The 21,179-nt window shown below is 37.8% G+C and overlaps 2 protein-coding genes across 2 annotated transcripts in view; one reads left to right on the top strand and one right to left on the bottom strand.

Moving 5' to 3' along the window:
- Positions 1-7,654, bottom strand: part of LOC142352306 (uncharacterized) — a 69,681-nt gene extending 62,027 nt beyond the window's left edge. The window contains exons 1-2 of the mRNA XM_075404838.1: positions 7,499-7,654; positions 4,206-4,437 (exon numbers count right to left, since the gene is read on the bottom strand). Of these exons, the coding sequence (XP_075260953.1) occupies positions 4,206-4,437; positions 7,499-7,547 (281 nt within the window). The 5' untranslated portion in view covers positions 7,548-7,654. The remainder of the gene's footprint in view (positions 1-4,205; positions 4,438-7,498) is intronic.
- LOC142352294 (xaa-Pro dipeptidase-like) overlaps positions 1-21,179 on the top strand; it is a 453,762-nt gene that overhangs the window by 244,425 nt on the left and 188,158 nt on the right. The window lies entirely within an intron of this gene.

The raw sequence follows: 21,179 nt of genomic DNA, 5'->3' as shown, positions 1-21,179 counted from the left end.
AGCCAATTCTTGTTCTTGATATTGTTTCCTCAAAATCATTCTTTCAGTTCTCTCTTAAACGGCAATTTTATCTTTACGCTAACTCATATTAATTGCAAAGATTTTTGCAAAGTTTTGTTGATGTCAAAATTTTCCCTTTCAAGTTGCTCTGTTTTTTGAAAAAGAGTAAAAAGATTTTTCATTCTGAAATTTTTGTAATTTGGAGTCCTGCTGTAAGTTTCCAGAGGAAATTAGCTAACTTCCTAAATAAAGAAGCACAAAAACGGTCTTCAAAAACGATCAGTTCCTAGGTCGAAAAACATAACCGACTCACTTTGTGCTAATCGCTCTCAAACGACTGACTGGCTTCGTCAGTAGATAGCCACGGTTTAGTGAGTTAGCCTTAGCTTAATTGAACTGGCCTGAGGTGCGCGAAGCGGGTGGTGGGGTAACAGTGGTGGGCACTGGGAGGGGTATCTTTGGCCGCATGAGGGCCCTTACGGCCTGAAAGATGAAAGATGTGCGGGAAGGGGATTGGGGGGAGCTGATGTGGGATTGCTGTGGGTGGGAGGACCAATTTCGAACCACCCTTTACACTATAAGTATAGGTCTCTCCAAAACAGTTTATGTGAAAAAGATGCTTGGAGACTAGTGAGATGAAAGGCTCTAGCCTTGGAGTGCACATGGAGTGCACTAGGCGTTACCTCTCTATCCCGTTTCTGAGGACAAAAAAACAAATAGTTTAGATGAAAAATCGGTCAAGCGAAAAATTGCATAAAAAAGACCAACAACACTAATATAATTGCTACAAACTTCGTTTGAGAGCAATTAACAATGTTTTCCTAAAGAGTGCTAGTTCAGTGTATGATTAAAAAAATATGGTCATACATTTCTATTACAATACAGCGTGAATAAGGGTAATGGATGATGAGATCACGCCACATAACAGCGGCCGAAGTGCGGTATCAACAAAAGAGCTAACGAAAGAGAGAGAGAGAGAGAGAGAGAGAGAGAGAGCGTGAGGGCGAAAACGTGAACGAGAAAGAGATGGAAAGAAATCCGAACAACAGAGAGACAAAGAGAGAGATCCACGACTATTTATTCATGATGAGATTCGACTCTGCGACTTTTCTAGACTTGTTGGTAATTAAACAAATAACTGCAAAATACAAAATTTCTGCAGTTATTTGTTCCAGATTTCGTATGGAAAAAGTTAAAAACCTTTTTTGCCTCTGGAGTTCTGTTATTTAACGCATCTACAAGAGTTGAAAAGTTTTGTTGGCCAGTAATGTTCGTTAAACTAAAATAAAAGACAAAAATATTGGAAAAATTTTTAAAACAATTTCAAATTTTAAACAAAATCTTACTGGAATTTGTGTTATTAATAGCTTCAGATTCAATTCAATGTCTCCAGGTACTATCCAATATAACTATTTGAAACCCTAAATTATTTGATTTTCTCAAAAAGATCCATTAACTTGGAACATGATAATTACTTTCCTAAAATTAGAAAAAAAACTCAATTTTAGCAAAAAATTGTTAAAACTCGAGTTATTAAATGTCACTAACCATTCCATTAACTCTGGAAACTATGCAACAGGTTTTTTTCAGACTTTGAAGGACGTTCCTAGGTCCCTGCTAACGAAAAAATTTTTAAAAAAATCGAAAATAATTAAGAAAAAGAAAAAATTTTTTTTAAAAATTGGATATATTCCTGACATTAAAATCTTGAACAACCTTAAATCCTTTAGATCTAGTATCGGTGCGGTAACACATTATCAAAACCTAGAGGCTCCTTGGCTCTTGAGGTTGGAAAATCCTAAAAAAACAAAGGTTTCAAAAATCATGAAAAAATTGCAAATTTTATCCAAAAATTGCTAAAAATTGTAATATTAAAAAAATTGAAAACTATTTCATGGCCAACAGAAATTTTTCAGTAATTTTTATCAAACCCTAAAGGAATTATATGGCTCCTGCCGCTGGAGACACTTGAAAAACGACAATAAATGTCAAAATGTTTGGAAGAAATTGTGAAAATTTGTATAAAGCAGCGTGTTTTTGCTTTGAGCGCCAAAACATATAGTTCTTAAAAAGGCCATAAAACGTAATCATGAAACAGATTTTTAGCAGCTTTGACCCTTCTAAATGATAGACTGATACAACAAAAAATTCAAAAAATACGACTAAAAAATATTCTGGGCTCAGAAAGTCCTAAAAATGACCTCTTAACCTTAAACTTTGGCCCTCCCACTAGCTTCACCTCACTATGCACTTGATGGACTACTAAACGCAGCTAAGGGCTGCTAATTAAACTCAATGCTTGCGGGGCTTAAGTTCAGAAGCTGTTCCATTGCCCTCTTCGAGATCCCTGAGTAAACTTGCATGGGATATGTATAGAGAAGCAATGCCTGCAAGGCGCAGAACTCAGTTTGGTCCAATCCTATCTCTCTCATTTTTAGGCCCACAGTGTTGATAGTATTACCAAATGATGGCAATTTGCGCTGCTGATTGACGTCATCCAAATTGAAGCAGTAGTAACTGCCACATTTAATTTTGCTCTAAAACAAGATTATAACATAACCGACTAACTTCGGGCGAATTGCACTCAAACGACCAGCGAGGGGTTGGCTTTGTCAGTATCTAGCCACTGCTTAGTGCGGTTAGTTTTAGCTTGATTGAAGGGGCCTGATATAAGGGTAATAGACGATGACATCATACCACATAACAGCCGCTGAAGTGCGGCATCAACAGAAGAGTTAAAGAGAGAGACAGAGAGAGAGAGAGAGAGAGCGAGATTAATCGTGAGCAAGAAAGAGAAATAAAGAAACGCAATCCAACACAGAGAGAGATTGAGAGAGCGCTAGGAATTTTTTTCAATGATGAGATACGACTCTAAAACTAAATCATAGAAAAAACTGAAAGCGCAAAATTCAAAAGAAACGTTTCCACATTTCGCATTAGAGAAAATGTTCAGATACATTTTTTGTCTCTGGATATTTGTTATGTAACCCAAGACTTAGAAAAGCTTCTTTCGCCAGTAAGGTTTGTTAAACTCAGAAGAGGACAAAATTAATCGAAAAATTTAAAAACAATTGCAAATTTTAATAAATTCGTAATATTAATATTTTCAGAACAGCATTCCATTGTCTCAAAAGACTATTAAGTATGCCTATTTTAAGCCTTAAGCAGTTTCATTGGCTGACAAAGATCCATACACTTTGAAAATGATAAATATTTCAAAAATTTTTCAAATTAAGTTTTATCAAAAAATTGCTGAAACGCGAGTCATTAAAATAATGATAACCATTCCATTAACTCTAGAAACTAAGCAACAGCTTAGGATCAAACCTCGAAGGAGGTTTCATGGCTCTTGAGGCTGGAAAAATCTTAAAAAACGACAAACTTTTTCCTAAACCTTGAAAAAATTTGCCAGTTTTTCCAAAAAAAAAAATGCAAAAATTCGCGATGTTGAAATGTTGAAACCTTTCTATTACCAATAAAAACTGTGCAGTAACCTATTATCAAACAATAGAGTGGATTCCGTGACATCTAGGATTGTTAAAACTCAAAAATTGACCAAAATTTTCAAAAAAATTGAAAAAAATAGTAAAAATTTGTAAAATTTGCGTGTTTTTAGCAAGCACTTGTTCGTCAGTAGCTAGCCACGAGGGAGGGGGGTTGCACCTGGGTGCTGAAGAGTGTGGCAACAGTCGGGTGGGGGCAACAGCTCGGTGGTGGGTGGGGGGCAATAGTGGGGGGTCAACAGTTGGGGGGGGGGGTCTTCAACCTCTAAGAACCGCTCTTCACACCATAAGTATGTCTCCAAAACAGTTTGAGCTGAAAGAGAGCTGAAAGGCTCTAAGAGCACTTAATGCCCGCTGGGCGCTACCTGTTTATCCTGTTTTTGAGGACGAAAAGTTAAAAGCGTGAGACGAAAAATCGGTCAAGCGAAAAATCGCATGAAAAGACCAACAGGACTAATATAATTGCTACAAACTTCGTTTGAGAGCAATTAAAAACTGGAGCTCTGACCGTTTGTCTCTGAAAATATTGATCAAAAATTATCATGTGTTATGTTTTTCTTTGGGCAAAAACTTCAACGGGGCTCTAAATCGACGGGGTAATTTGTTAATTCGGATCTTTTTCGTTTGTGCCCCCCACCCACCCATCTTAGTGCGTGGATATTATCCCCCCCCCGTACGTCGGGCACAAGTTTTAAAATTTACCCTGTGTCCCCCGCCAATTTCCTCCTCAATTCAGAAGCAGTCTTCCTTCTACTTTCAGCCCTCGTTCTTTTTGGATCAGTTGCAGCCCTTGTCTTGTACTTGCCAGACCCCCCTGCCCCCTTTTTGAGTGATCGACTCGCACTTCTGTCGGCATTGTCGTGGGTTGGGCTCAAAAGGAATGACTTCTCCTCACGACCCGCCCCTTTTCCACCCGGGAGACGTTTTGACGAGGCTGGTGGCATACATGTAAAAATTTAACTCAGGTCAAGACAATACCCAAGAAAATGTGGATTCTGGGTTCTATCCCATTATAGCGCCTCCCACGAATTTATTCCCCCCCCCCCCCAATTATGTTACATTTACCATGATTGGGGGACTATAAGACCACTATGCTGGGGGATGGGCTATAACGGGGAAAACCCAGATTCATTCCATAGATGGTGGAACACCTGTTATTCAGTAAATAATAAACAACAAACATAACCCGCAGATTGCCGGAAAATAGCCGCCATACACGCTTGTGGTCTTCCATGAGTTGAAACAACTAAAGAAATAAGACAAACAGATTGACCAGACTCTAATACTCACAAATTAGGACATATACGTTTGGCACTACTTGGATGCACACTTTTGATCTTTAACTAGTAAGTGCTCATAAAAATTAAATTTCATTAAGTGATTTTAGAAGTCATTTTTTAAGTGAGGTAAGTTACGCAATTGACCTAAAAGCAGAAATGACGTCACAAACACAAATCTTAACTGCAAAGCAGTAGAAGTCACTGAAGTCATTGAAAATGTCAATTCCAAGAAGTAAGGCTAAGACGAAACAAAAATCTGTTAGACTAAGTAAAAAACATAGCAGAACAAGTCCTGAAATACAATTCACAGAATTGAATGAAAAACTCAGACGTACTCTACCTGACCAGCAGATCAATTAAACAACGCCAGCTAGAACACAATCATCTCAAAAAATTGAGAAACTAAAAGAATCAAAACTAATCAAAAATATACTCATTGCTAAAGCTCTTTTAAAAAGTATTTAAACCTTAGGCAAAATATTTCCCGTTAAAACAACCTATTCCAAAAACTTGTTCAAAACCTATTTTTGTTTCTGAAATTGGTTCAGCATTATATCTGCAAGACCTGGAAAATATTCATTGGCCCTTGAAATTCGATAAACTGGAGAAAAAAGAAATCAGTTGCAAACTATAAGAAAATTTTGCTGAAAATCTTGATATAAATATCTTCAGAATCATTTCTGTGTCTCTAGAGGGTATCCAGTAACCAAATTCCAAGCTATAAAAAATCATTGGCTCATAGATCGATATACAATAATTTTTAGAATAAATTTCAAACTTCAAGAAATAGAAATTCAAATTGCAAATTTTATCAAAAAAATTTCTAAGAGGTTAAATTGTTGAAAACAAATCAATTGAATCTAAAAACCATGCAGTATTTTTTTATCAGATCGTGGAATATGTTTTCTTGTCTTTGAGAAAGGACGAATACCAAAAAATGACAAAAACTTTAGGAAACCTTAAAAAAAATTGCAGATTTTATCAAAAAATGCTAAAATTTGAGAAAATAAATAGTTAAAAACCATTCGAGTGCTACTACAAACTATGCAGTGCCCTATTAACAAACCTCAACGGAGATGGCCTGGTCCCTGAAGCTGGGAAAACGGAAAAAATTACGAAAATTTTTGAAAACCTGAAAAAAATGCAAATTTTGTCAAAAAAATTCTTAAATTTGTGATATTCAAATGTTGAAACCTATTCCATAGCAACTAAAAATTTTTCAGTAACTTTTTATCCCAACCCCTGGGACTCAAATTAATTGAATAATAATAGTAAATGTCGAAAAATAAGAAAAAAAATTTGCTAGTTTTGTCAAAAAAAGCTAAAATTCATGATGGCAAAAAGTTGAAAATCATTCCATTACCACTAGAAACTATGCAGTAATCTATCATCAGACCATTTAACAAACCTAGAGGAGGTTTCTTGACACCTTGAGCTAAAAAAACTCAAAAAAGGAAACAAAAAATTTCAAAAAAATCTGAAAAAATTGCAAAAATTTAGTATTACTTTGCGTGTTTGTGTTTGTAGTACCAAACCATATAGCTCATAAAATGGTCATAAAAAGTAATTTTGTCTCTCAAAAGGCCCTCATCAACTTTACAAAACTTCAACTTAAGACTAATCAATCAAAAAAATACAAAAAACTTGAAAAATTGCAACATTTTGAGACCAAAAACTCATAAGAATGACCGTTTAAATTTAAATTAAGGCCATTCCCGCAACTGCGCCATTATAAGCAATTGAAGTACTGCTAAAACCCACTTTGGGTCTCTAATTAAAATTAATGCCCGCTTGGCTTTAACTGTTTATCCCGTTTTGAAAGATCTAACTCATTGAAAAATATGTGAAGACATCTTAAAAAAACACAGCGCACCAATACAATTCAAAATCTTTGAATTGTAAAAACATAGCAGGACAAGTCCTGCCGTACAATTCGAAGATTTTCCATTGACTATACAAAAAACTAGTCCTAGAACGAAATATGAGTAAATTGAAAAAACTATTTCCAAAAAATCGGATCAAAAATATTAAAAAAAAAACAGAAAATCAATGTCAAAATGCCATATGTCAAACAAAATTGGGTTCAAACAAAAAACTATGCCTAGAATGGACTATGAATGAATTGGGAAAACCATTTAGAAAAAAATCCGATCCAAAGAATTGAAAAATCGAAGTGAAATTGCCGCATGTAAACAAAAAAAAACCACAGGCGAGAAAGCGAATATTTTTTCAAACACCGTTTTCTCAATCTACTTTAAAATTAGAGCAAAAAAATTTCACGCCGCTGAACTACTCGCTTTTTCGCTCCTTTTCCTGTTTCTATGGGACCGAAATCACTACTCCAATTTGACTTCCAAAATTATGAAAATAAGTGAACAGATCTTAAAAAAAAGACAGCGCCCCAATACAATTCAAATTCTTTGAATTGTAAAAAGTTAGGACCGCAATAATAGCTGCCTGGAACTGCTGACGCGGCTATTAATAAATAAAAAACTTTCTCACTAAACTAAAACAACACGCTAAATAACATTTGGATCTTTTCCATTTGTGCCCTCCCCCCAGTATGTTATGCCTCCCCCAGTTACAGAGCACGTGTTATTACATGGTAAATAAGTATGTAAAAATATGGCACGTGCGTCCGGGGTGGGGGGGGGGGGCGCAAATATTATGCATCCACTAAGCTGGGGGGGGGGCACAAACGGAAAAGATCCTAACATTCTGTACAAATCTGCAGCTCTGTTTGGAGCTTTTTTAGTAGTTCCATGTCTCGTCATATGTTCTGTCTTTCGATCATCCGAGTAGGCTCTGGAATCGTATGTAACAAAGGAACTGGCGCCGTCTGAATAGTAGTAGTATTCGTCATCCCCTCCCCCGGCCCCACCCTGGCCTCCTGTTTCCAGTGCCGTCATGTCATCCCAGTTATGAGTTGGGTCCGTTGAGAATCGCCCCTTTCCCTGTGCAATGTTAATTTCAGTTCTACGCGGAGACATGTTTAACGGCAACGATCATACATTCGAGGCACCTGATTCGGGGTTTCATGGAGAAACGGGGTTTTATAGTGCCCGCGTCTTTTGGTGAGGATTCAAGTTTGTTCAGTGGTCAAAAGCAGTTAAAGAATTCGGATGAAGGAAGATTACAATAAGCGCTCATGTAAGTCAAAAAAAGTAACCGACTAACGTCTGGCGAATCACTCTGATACAAGTGGTAAACGGTTGGCTTCTTCAGTAGCTAGCCTTGGCTTGGGGAGGCTAGCTTGCTAGCTTTGGCTTAATTGAGGGGGGGGGGGGGTGTGAGCGCAGGTTGAGTCAAGCATGCGGGAATACAAGTAGAATGAGGCGTTGTGGTTTGAGTGGGGGACAAGGTGCTAGTAAGTGGGGCTTAACTGAGGGAGAAGATTGGGGTCTCACATATCAATGAGGATGTGCGTGCGGGGCTTACTTTTGGCATGAGGTGGAGAGTGGGGAATGTGTGGGGGAGGGACGGAGCAGGGCGATCAAAATCTTAGAGCCTGTTATCGAGGTGACCAAAAATCACACCATTAATTTATGTCCCCCTCAACGATCAGACAAAAAGTCGGTAATAGCATAAAATTGTATAAAAAGAAAGACCAAAAGGACTAACATAACTGATACAAACTTTGTTTGAGAGCAATTAATATGACTAGTAAACAAGCTGCCAAGGTCATTAAATGCATCAAACCATCACTATTATTGTTTGAATCTTCCATTAAATTTGGTTTTACCAGGTGATAATATTAAAAACTAAAGAATATATGCTCAGATCACTAGACAAGAGGACTTGTAAGCCATACAAAACACACGAATAACTAAAGTTCATTTGACCTAACTGCGCACACCAATCGCTTGTTATTTTCACTTGCTTGAATTAAAGTTAATAAGTTACATCTCCTATAAATTAGGGTTGATAAGTTAGTAAGTTACATCTTTTATTTTGTCCGGCAAAGACACCAAAATCAAAAATTCAATTAAATTTTTACAAGAAAACGGTGTCCAAGCCGCTAAACTATACTATTTTCACCAAAAACATTAGGTATACCCAATTCAAACATATGAAAACTTGTATTATCATAGCAAAAAAAAACATTTTTAAAACATAGAAATGCAATGAAATCTAAATTTTTTTGATTTGTTTTTCTAAAAATTGACAAAATTAGATAAAAAGTGGAAAAACTTGGCAACACTTTCATATTTTTGAAGGAAAATATAAACGTTATAACATCTAAAAGACTTCAACTAATATATACTAAATAGAAAAAATTCTAACTCCGTTCGACCACAATGGGATCTGTATTAGTGAGAATAATTCTACAAAAAAGACTTCAAATAATCAACGAATACAAGTAAAATTCAAAATTTTACAAACAGTTATGCAGAAACGCATTGAAAAATTTTAAAAAGTGAAAACCATAAGAAAACCATGAGAAAAAACGTTAAAAACCATAATATATGTTCAATGGGCCTTCGCAAATCATTTGGATCATGTGGCTGAGAATTCATTGGAGATGAGTCTTGTCAGAAATTATCTTTTAAAAGGTGCTAGTGAATTGGCATTTTTGCTAAAAAATCAATATATCGACAGAAAATGACAAGTTACCGGCAAATAAATAACGAAATACCGGCAAAATAAATCCAAAGATCTTGCATAGGCGACAAGAGTTAAGTTAGTTTTTAGGGTTTGATTGTATTGTGTCAGCAGTTCTTAGGTTTCCATCCTCAGACAATTTTCAACAAAATTACCCAAAGAGGTATATAGTGCCATTTTTTTTTTAAAAAAATCTAAAATTTGTAAATATAGCCAAAACTTTGAACAAAAAGTCAAATCAAACAGATCAGTAGCACTTCTTTGTCTGAAGAAAAAAAGAATGACACAAACCAAAGACTTGAAAAAATACTGAAATATGTATAAAAATAACGGCAATCAGTTAAAAGTTAACAAAATTTAAGTATTTGTTGAGCACTTAGCTCATAATTGTTTAGCCAGAACAAACACTTGATATTCAATATACCAGCACATAGCATTTTTAGCTGGATCCATTGCCGATAAAAAGTTTAAAAAGGAGCAAAAATCTTATATTTGTCTGATTTACACTTTCAAGTACGTTTTGAAAAAGCTTTGTAGGTACTTTGACGAAAGCATCCCTTTTGACAAGCGTTGGCACAAATCACAGAAAAACCAGATGTTTACCGGGAAAAACCCGAGGTTTTTTTCCAAATTATCTATTGCTTCAAATGGTTTTGTCGTGCAACAATCAAGTCAGAAGTAAAACTTGAAAAAACATTGACTTTTGTCCTTATCGCAACCAAAACGAGTTGGTTGTTCCCGCAACTTAAAACTGATATAAAAAACTTAACAAACTGTCTAGAACAATGTAATTGAATCCTTATCTACATTCTCTTACATTTTATGGTTTACCCCTCGTTCAAAGAACAAAACCTTCTTTCCCCAAAACAATTTTGAGGACAAAAATTCTCCCCTGTTACCGGCAAATAGTTTCTTTGTTCCACAACTTGTGCGACGCACTGAAGAGAGCATCAGCGGTCAGTGCAACCATCAAGTGCCGAGCACAGTAAACGGAACCCGAAAGCTGGGAGCCGGTCAAGACAAAGAAAAGACACAAAAAAGACACAGAAAAGACACAGAAAAGACACAGAAAAGACACAAAAAAAAGACAAGCAATTTTTTCAGCAACGAAGCCAAGTTTGGGTTACAAACGTCACCCCGAGAGAGGATCAAGTTTTTTTTACTGGCTTCAGACGTCACCAGCAGAAGTCCGCCCGAGGTCTCAGACGTTACCTCTGATGTCCTGTTCCCCGGTTAGAGCCATCCAAAATCTCTACTTTTTTTTCGACAAAAAGCCTCCAAAAAACTGATTTTTGTCCCCCAAAAAAGCTTATTTGTTACTATAACACCTCGATTCAAAAACCTTGACTAGTTCCATTATTTTCAAAGCGAGTTAAGGCAATTTTCTCATTTTTAAAGAAAAATCTGCGGAAAAAAAGCACAAAAATCAGAGAAATGTTCCTTAAATCAGAAAATTCAAAAAACACAATTTAGTTTTCTGACTACATATCCATTTCAATTGCGGAAAAAACTATTAAACCACTCTTTTGAATTGATTTGTAATCAAACAGAAAGCTATTTGCATCGATATATCCAATCAATATCATATAAATAAGAAATGTCGGAGAAAATTTTTTGAATTCAGAAAATTCAAAAAACACAATTTAGTTTTCTGACTATATATCCGTCTCAATTGCGGAAAAAAATATCAAACAACTCTTCTGAAGTGGTTTTCGATCAAACAAAAAGCCACTTTGATCGATATATCACATCGGTATCATATCAATGAGAAATGTCAGAAAAAGTTTTTTGAATTCAGAAAATTCAAAAAACACAATTTAGTTTTCTGACTACATATCCGATTGAATTGCGGAAAAAACTATTAAACCACTCTTCTGAAGTGATTTTCGATCAAACAAAAAGCCACTTTGATCGATATATCGCATCGGTATCATATCAATGAGAAATGTCAGAGAAAATTTTTTGAATTCAGAAAATTCAAAAAACACAATTTAGTTTTCTGACTACATATCCGTTTGAATTGCGGAAAAAACTATTAAACACTCATCCGAATTGGTTTTCGATCAAACAAAAAGCCAATTTGTTCGATATATCACATCGGTATCATATCAATGAGAAATGTCAGAAAAAGTTTTTTGAATTCACAAAATTCAAAAAACACAATTTAGTTTTGTGACTACATATCCGTTTGAATAGCGGAAAAAACTATTAAACCACTCTTCTGAATTGGTTTTCGATCAAACAAAAAGCCACTTTGATCGATATATCACACCAGCATCATATAAATGAGAAATGTCAGAAAAATTTTTTTTTTGAATTCAGAAAATTCAAAAACATAAGTTAGTTTTCTGACGACATCTTCATTTGAATTCCCAAATAAAACACTAAACAAACCCCTAAAACAAGTCAATATCAGTCGCCTTTATAGTTTCAACTGTATAGGGAAGTAAATAGAAAGTCATTAGGCTCCACACAAAATATCAAAACTTTCATTTGACCAAAATAACTACCATTTTAATTCTTTTTTGGAAAAAACATCCAAAACTTGATTTTTGCAGAAGTCCTCGGTCTCAGACGTTGCCGTCTGCGAAGTCCCTTTATCCCTATAGGTTTCAGACGTTACCATCAGCAGAAGAGGAGTTTTCGAAGAAAATTGGTTCCATTAGTCACCAGAAAATTTGATGTCTTTTTTTTCTCTACTTTCAATTTTTTTTTGAAAGGCAGATCTCAGACGTTATCTGTGGGAGAGAACTTTGAAAGTTTAGTAGAGTCAATGCATATTAAAGATAACGAAGAAAGAGTGAAAAACAACAGATAAAGTCACACAGTTTTAAAGAAAACGAAAAAGTTCTTGCAAAACCCGAAAAAAGTCAATACACCAAAGAGTTCCAAAGATTTCCACAATATGACTCGTCTCTGCAATTTTCTAGCATTCAGTAGCCCCTCTGTAACTCTTGTTGCCTAAACGTATCGTATTTTTACAAATTTCTTATCTTTAGCCGTCACAACAACAATAAACTCCTAGAAAAAGAACAGGTTTCAAAGTTATAAATTCGCAAAAAACTGTGAGAGGTATTTTTTAATCATAGTGCTCGGTTAGGGTTAGGAAGCTAGGAAAAGTTTCTTGGGTAGCTTTTAAGCTTGTAATTTATTCGTATTTGAGAGAAACAGACGAGTTTATTGAAGTTTTCAAGAAAAAGGAGTTTAATGTAACAATTATTTGAGTTCTGGTCTAATATTGGTTCAACTGCATAATTGTAGCAAGGCGCAGTTTTCCTGTAAACCACAGTAGCCACACACACTAGTTCAAACAGTTAACGCCAGCTATTTTAGCGAAACTTGTGTTAATTCAACAAAAAACAAGCAATTATTTAGGTCTGTTGAACGAAAAACGGTTAAAACGCGCTAACGTTCGGAAAGCTTTTAGTTTTTTTTAGTGCAAAAAGCTAGATTTAGCACACAAAACACATCCTAGGACATCATTTTAGAGAAAAGTTGCGTCGCTGGTCTTTTGAACAAGAAAAAACTAGGATCATTAGCATTCAAACCTTACACAACCTTTTTTCAAATCAAAAATTTGCGTCGCTCCGTTTCTCAAAGCCGTTCTCCACCTTCAGTAACGAGCTGCATCACCAACAGCATCAACAGTCAGCTTCAACAAAGCAACCTCCACCAAGATGTCGAAGCAGAACAGCGCTGAATGTCAGTTTGCCATCAATATGTTCAAAGCGACAGAAATGTCAATGAAGAAACTGCTCGATCTCCTTGAGAAAACTGTGGAGCAGAAAAGGAGTTTCCGATCATTGTCTTTGATGATCAACAAGATCAAAGTCCAGGAAGCGGAGCTCAAGAGACTCTCAGAGGAAGTGATGAGACAGCAGCCACATCAAAGCACTGCATCATCAATATTGAATAGGCAAACGACATTAATAACTCGACTCAATGAATTGGAACTGCAAGTCGATCTCTTGGACGATGATGGCCAGCTCAGTCAGTCTTCCAGTCGCATTAGAGATGATGTCAGCATGATCTCCAGCAGAAAAAACTTGTCTCAGCAATCAACACCTGCGCCCAGTGACGACAAGGAACGAATCCAGCATCAGTGCGATATAGAAGAAAAGCAGACCAGCAGTAACATCATCAATCAGCCGCCCCCAATACCACCACGGCCAAGACAACCATCGTTGTTTCTACAGACATCTAATGAACCAGGACTTCAAATTCAACATGTGCTTGAAGCCCACCAAAGAAATCCTAAAAAGGAAGTTCATGAAAGTCTTCTAAAATCGAAAAATAACTTTGAAAACCAAATAAATGCTCCCAATCCTTTTCCCTACTTTGACAAAGATACCAGCCAGGAATTCACATCTCCAACAAAATTAGGGAAACTTGAAATTGCCTCCACTCTGGTATATAGACAGGTCAACGAAATTGAAACAGCTCAAATCAATTTGATTGACAACTTTAACACGTCGCAGAACCTTTTGCCTTCAATCCAAAATTTGAACCTTTCAAGCAATCACTCACTTTCAAACCCATTCAGTTTGGCTGATCCAACTATTCAATTACATGCAGATGGTCTATTTGCCCAAAACTCTGCATTGGAGGAAACCTTTAATTTAAACTTGCCAAAGCAAAGAAACAATCAGGATTCATTTGCCAACAGAAATCCTCAATATCATAATTTTCCCAATCTGCAACACAATTTTGGACCTTCTCAAGTTCACATAGGAACAAATGGATACCCCGATAGTCAACTGTTGAACTGTGATCGGCAAAAACTCTCCTGCTTACCCACAGTGGCAAACAGAACCTCACATCTTCCAAGTAAAACTGATAAAATAGTCTTAGAAAACGATTGCCTACAATCCAATCAATGTTTTAATCCTATAAATGGGGATAACTCCACAAGTGTCCCACCAATTACCATGCAACTCATGGAACAACAACATCAAAATACCGTCATAAATCCTGCAGCTCCTAATTTTCAGCCAAACCAGGTAGCTTCAGAATCAAACGTAATTGCAGCTCCTCTGCAATTTCCACAACCTGTGAACAGTCAACACGGCCTCGTCAGCACAGGCTTCTCAAATAATCAAAATAGGGCACAGCCCAGTCAGTTGTGTAACAACCAGTTTGTTCCTGGCTCTCAACTTCAGTCGAACCTTCAAGCCCCAGTAACTTCCACGATCCATGGCCCAATGTGCATTAATCAACAGCTAAATCCTGTTGGACAAAATCAGTTCAGCCAGCCTCTAATCAACCAGAGTTTACTACCCACTGTCAATCAACATATTAGCTCAGTACACTCGAACACTAATGTAACACAGGAAAGAGGAAATAATGATTTCATACATTCAATCAAATTGCCACCTCTGAAACTTCAGAATTTCAATGGTAACCCTATCCATTTTCACGAGTGGATCGATAACTTCAACACAATGATTTACAACAACACTTCCATTACAGACACGCATCGTATAACCTACTTGCAGAATTCTGTAAGTGGGAAAGCAAAGGACTTGATTCATGCTTACTCCTGCGATCCACCCTTTTATCAGACAGCACTGAATGAACTAATCCGACATTTCGGTGATCGTACTATAGTTGTTAATGCGTTCATTAACCAGCTCGAAAACTGGCACATGAACTTCCAAAACAAGCAAAGCTTCATTGCCTTTTCCTCATTTTTGAAAAGACTTGTGCAAGCCTTCCAATACCTTGGCTTTACAGCAGACCTCCAGTCTACAACACTCATTAAGAAAGCCAAAGAGAAAACACCACATCATTTGGTTCTGAAATGGACTGAACATTGTCTTACCGAGCTCAGCTCAGACCCGACTCTCGTCGATTTTCAACAATGGTTAGAGCTCCAAGCTCAAATCTACGACAAAGTGAGTCGAGAAAGCAATCAAAGAACCATCAGTTCTCAAACCTCAAAATTTGTCAACTTGAACAACTACAAACCAAGCCATACAAAAGCAACCTCCCATTGTCAGTCAACAACGCATCAGTGGAAAACAGTAGAAAACATTGGAACTTTGCGCCTCAGCAAAAACAACCGCCAACTTCACAAAACGTTCCGAATAAAACTTTTAACACAAAACGATCTTGCGAGAAGTGCAAACAAGAACACAGCATTGCCACTTGCCCTGAGTATCAGTTGTGCTCACCAGGTGATCGATACAACCTTGTCAGCCAAAGCAATTTGTGTACAAACTGCTTGAGCAACAAACACCACAAACAATCGTGCCCATCGCAAAAACGATGTCAGGTTTGCAGTGGATTCCACCACACAACTCTTCATGATCCTGCCAAGCAAATCAAACGCCCTACAGCAGCCTTTTCTACTGAAGTTGTTTCTGGTAGCAATCCAACAGCCTCTTCTAGTAGTAACGATTCAAGTCAAAATCCAAATACATCTTCTCAACAGAAATGTCGAACAAACAAAGCCCCCAACAGCCGTTATGGCCAAACTTTCAACAACCAAAGCCATCAAAACGTGCAACGACGTAATTTAAATGGCAATGCAATCGTTCAGCATTAACCAGTGCTCAGAAACACCGAAAAATTGGTATGAGCAATTGCAGCTTATTCCGGTTTCATTCCTCAAGGGGGATAAAGCATTCGATACCTACGCCCTCATAGATCCCGGTAGCCAATTCAGCTTTGTATTGGACGCCATAGCTGAATTTCTTGAGCTTCCCCGTGAAACTCAACAGTCAGTACCACTACAATTTCTCAATACAGAGAACAGCATGTCCCGCTCAAAAATTGTTGAGCCAGTCACAATAACTCCATACAAGTCAACTGAAATATCGTTTGAACTCTCTCGAACGTTCAGCACCCCGTCCCTGAACGTCGCAGCTGTAAAAATTTTTGAACTTAATCAAATTTGTGATGCCTTCAACAGTTTGCGCCACATACATTTCCCAAATATTGCTGATGGCAAAATCGGCACCCTCCTCGGTGTTAATGCATTCGCATTCACCTACCCTACACATGTTATACCTGGCAATCAAAATCAACCGTTTGGTGTGAAAACTAAACTTGGTTGGACCCTCGCCGGTGAATATGAGAACCGTATCTCAGCAACCACTCAGCGGCCCGCAAGTCAGCAGAAGAAATTTATTTTCCATGTGTCAAGAAACAGAACAGATGAACCCGCACTTGACGAACTTGTTCAACAGTTCTGGAGTATTGAAGCAGATGGCATTCAGAAGGACCGTGAACAAGTTTACACAAAACAAGAAGAACAGTTTCTTGATATTTTGAAGAACTCTATCAATCACAATGGTGAGAGATATGAAATCAAACTGCCCTGGAAATCAGAAATAAAGTTGGAAAACAACTTCTATTCTGCACTGAACCAAGTCAAAAGCCTCAACACACGCCTTCAGCGTAAACATTTGTTGGAAGAAAAATACAATAAGACTCTCTTGACAGACCTTGAGAAAAACTATGTCAAGCCGGTGGAAATGCAAGATCCGCAACCAGACAGAATTTGGTACCTGCCACACCATCCTGTAGAAAATATCAACAAGCCAGGAAAAGTCCACCGAGTTGCAAATGCCGCTTCAAAATTCCGCGGCCAATCGCTTAATTCAAACCTTCTCACAGGACCCGATCTCCTTAATAACCTTTTAGGTGTCCTGATGAGATTTCGAGAACATCCCGTTGCAGTCCTTGCGGACATCGAAGGCATGTTTATGCAAATCGCCATCCATCAGATTGATCAATCGGCTCTTCGATTTCTCTGGTTAGCAGACAATCAGATACAACAATACCAATTTACCAGACTCATCTTTGGAGCAAATTGCTCGCCTTCGTGTGCAATATACGTTCTTAACCATTGTGCCAAAGAGAACATTCAACATTTCCCAGAGGCCCTCAAAGCAGTCAGAAAGCACTTTTACATGGATGACTACATCCAATCACATGCAACCGAAAAAGACGCTTGTAAGGCAGTTCTTCAAACAAAACATTGTCTAAAAACAGGTGGGTTTCGACTCACAAAATTTGTTTCAAATAGCTCTATAGTTCTAAATCAAATCCCTCCAGAAGACAAAGACAACCAGACAGATATTGTTCGAGTTCTCGGTGTTAAATGGAATCTTGAGAAAGACTCTTTTCTTATGAAACCTCTCGCTAATTTCCCAAAAGATGCCTTAGCGTACACTCAACGTAAGATCTTTAGTCTTGTCTCCTCGATCTTCAACCCAATTGGGATAATGTCGCCATCAACGATCCGTTTCAAAATAGTTCTTCAAGAACTGTGTAAACTTGGGAAAAAATGGGATGAACAAATTGCCCCTCAAGTAGTTAAACCACTTCAAAAGAGTTTGGGCTTTTACTTTTCTTCACCAGAAGTGACATTGAACAGAACTCTCAATAAGAGTTGCCATTCACCAGAAAGTGAAAATGAAATCCATGTATTTGTCGACGCCTCAGCTGTAGCAGTTGCAGCCGTTGCATACTTGAAAACAGTTCCTAACTTAGCCACTGATGTTGAAACTTGTTACGTAATAGGCAAATGCAAAGTTGCTCCAATTAAACAAATCAGCATCCCCAAATTAGAGTTGGAAGCCGCAGTCATCGGAGTGCGCATCCTTTCAACCATCATAAAAGAGTCATCGTTTCACATTACTCGTTCCACACTCTGGACAGATAGTCAAGTAGTAATTGACTGGTTATCCACAACCAAGAAACAACCTGTTTTTGTTGCGAATCGCCTCAAAGAAATCCTTGCATTAACTGATGCTTACCAATGGAAACACGTTACCACCAAATAAAATCCAGCTGACCACGGGACCCGTGGTCTCAATCCAGACGAAATACCAGCCAAGTGGCTAACAGCGCCAGCATTTCTTTCCTCAAGACAGCTCAGTGCTCCTGTAAACTCTCCAAAGCATGTGTTAGCAACGCATGAAATTTCACGCAATTTGTCGGAGCAAATAATCGACCCAACACGATTCTCAACTTGGAACAAGTTGCTCCTGACATTAGCAACAGTCTTCAATTTGTTCTTTCGGATTAGAAAACAAAGGCCTAAAGATCAGCAGTATATAACAGAAGACGTCATTCTTGCAAGAAATCGGCTGATCAAAATGTCGCAGCAAAATTTCTTCTTCTCAACAATCCAAGCCCTGAAACGTGGTTCCAGGATAGATTCAAAGAGCAAAATCCGTTCGCTCAACCCAATGTTGGACAACAATGAAATGCTTTGGTCATGCGGAAGATTGCAATTTGCGCCAGATAACCTCGAAGTCGAGAAATTTCCGATTATACTGCACGCAAAAGACAAGATAGCCAGACTCTATATAGAGCATGCACACAACATTTGCGTTCACCAAGGAACAGAGCCAGTGAAAGCTTTTGTGCAGCAAAGATACCACATCATTGGCCTCAGGAAAACACTTTTGAGTATTAAGTACCGATGTTTTCTCTGCAGACGATTTGCCGCTCAAAACATTCAACCTGTCATGGCTCCCCTTCCTGCCTGCCGTTTTCCGACAGACTCTACTCAGTATCTATTCGCGAACAGCGGAGTCGACTTTTTTGGACCCTTTTATATAGAAGATGCCAAAGGACAGATTGAAAAACACTACGGCCTCATCTTCACTTGCCTGGTTACTAGGTGTGTCCATCTAGAAGCTTGTCCCGATCTCAACACTGACACTTTTCTAAACGCTTATCGACGTTTTGTAAGCCGCAGATGTCAGCCAACAACAATGCTCAGTGACAATGGCAAGACATTTATTGGTGCATCTGAGGAACTAAAAAGATCTGTGAAACGTCTCGACAAGGACAAAATCTAAAAAGCAATGGCAGCAACGAACACAACCTGGAAGTTCAATCCTCCCTATGGACCTCATTTTGGCGGTATTTGGGAGCGCTTGATCCAGACCGCGAAACGCAATCTATTGATCATTCTAGGCTCCAGAAGATTGTCGCTTGATGTGTTCAGGACAATTCTGGTCGAGACCGAAGCTATATTGAACTCTAGACCACTAACGATTGTCGCTGATCTTCCGGAAAATGAAATGCCTCTCACGCCAAACCATTTTCTGATTAAAAGACCGTTCAATTCTCTCCCTCCAGGAAAGTTCGACAGCCAAGAACCCGCCAGTTTCAAGTCTTGGAAGAGTGTTCAGCAAATGGTCAACCATTTCTGGAAACGACTCGTCAAGGAGTATCTTCCGACACTGTTAAGGAGGTCCAAATGGAGCGATAGTGGTCAAAAACCACTGAGAGTCAACGACATTGTTTGGATTCTGAAAGATATGACTCCACGTGGAATTTGGCCCCTTGGACGTGTTCTCGAAGTCTACCCTTGACGAGATGGACAACACCGTGTGGTGAAGGTGAAAACGGCTTACGGCACGTACGTTCGCCCGGTCTCCGCCCTCGCACGCGTTTCGGCTGATTAGCCCAATTTTTTCTTGACCTTTTTTCGAAACGGTTTTCTAGGCAACTTGGGTTACACCCTCTTCGACGACCTGGTCTAACGTCTGTGATGTGTTAGTTGGCCTCCTCTTTCCCCTGGAGCATGTCGTGCAACAATCAAGTCAGAAGTAAAACTTGAAAAAACATTGACTTTTGTCCTTATCGCAACCAAAACGAGTTGGTTGTTCCCGCAACTTAAAACTGATATAAAAAACTTAACAAACTGTCTAGAACAATGTAATTGAATCCTTATCTACATTCTCTTACAGGTTTCATTTTCTGTCTAAGATTTCGCTGTAGTAATACAAAAAAAAACACAAGAGAAGCTATGTTCATGCATTTTCCCCCTATCTATTTCGAATTGCGTTGAGTAACTCACGTTTGATGCGTAGAGAAAATTATTTGCAGTTGAAAACCGCAATTCCTACAAAAGTTCGTAGCAATTCTTACCAAAAAATTACCACATTCACTGCATTCACAGCTCAACAACTCAAAGAAGATTTCAGGTTTTTGTTGTATTTTTTCCACATAATTCAGCGCGTATATTAAAAATCCTAAGTCTTGCAAATTACGTAATGAAACCAAATTTTGCAATGAATCTTACAAATTATGCAATCAAAACAAATGAATTTTCAAAAATACCAGCGCGAAAACCTTCCATAACAATGCGTTGACAAGATAGATATAATTAGATAATTTCAGCGCATTTCCTACAAAAAATTGAGCTAAAACGGCGCTTACATCTCGACCCGGGTATCAAAGTCTGGAAAGTACCTGTTGACGAGGCGGTTCTTCTTTAGTGTATTCGGTCATCCCAGCATCTGTCATTATATTCGTGGTCAACTGGTTGCCAGACCCAGACCGAGTGAGTGGATACTTGGAACCATACATTGTAGGTCCAGGTGCTAAGGAATTTCCCATTGTTTCACTACAGGAAAAGCTGGTGAAGGTGTAAAATAGTACGTTTTCAAGGAAAGTAAAACTGTTTTTCTAGAAAAGTTGGAGAACTTGATTAAGATCTCTCAATTAATTATGACCAGCTGTCATTCGATTGAAATAGGTAAAGAACATCATATAAGATCGAACAGTGATTGGAAATGATAAAACTTATCAAGATTCGTCAAGATTTTGTCAAGATATGTCGATTCTTATCATATGTCTATGATATGTCAATATATGTTTATCTTGATTAGATCTTACTAAAATCTTGTCAAGATTCCCGTGAAATGTTAGTATTTCAAGTTCTTGGCCAGAAGTTTTAAGTTTTGCATGAAAAGTCGATATCATTCATGTCTTATCGAGGCGTGTCAAATTTCGTTCCACAGGGTTAACAAAAAGAAAATATCAT

The sequence above is a fragment of the Convolutriloba macropyga genome, chromosome 13 (genome assembly GCF_964194025.1).
Source record: "Convolutriloba macropyga chromosome 13, txConMacr16.3, whole genome shotgun sequence".
In the NCBI taxonomy this organism is placed as follows: Eukaryota; Metazoa; Xenacoelomorpha; order Acoela; family Convolutidae; genus Convolutriloba; species Convolutriloba macropyga.
Note: the sequence above shows the minus strand (reverse complement) of the source record. Positions and strands in the feature narration are given on the sequence as shown.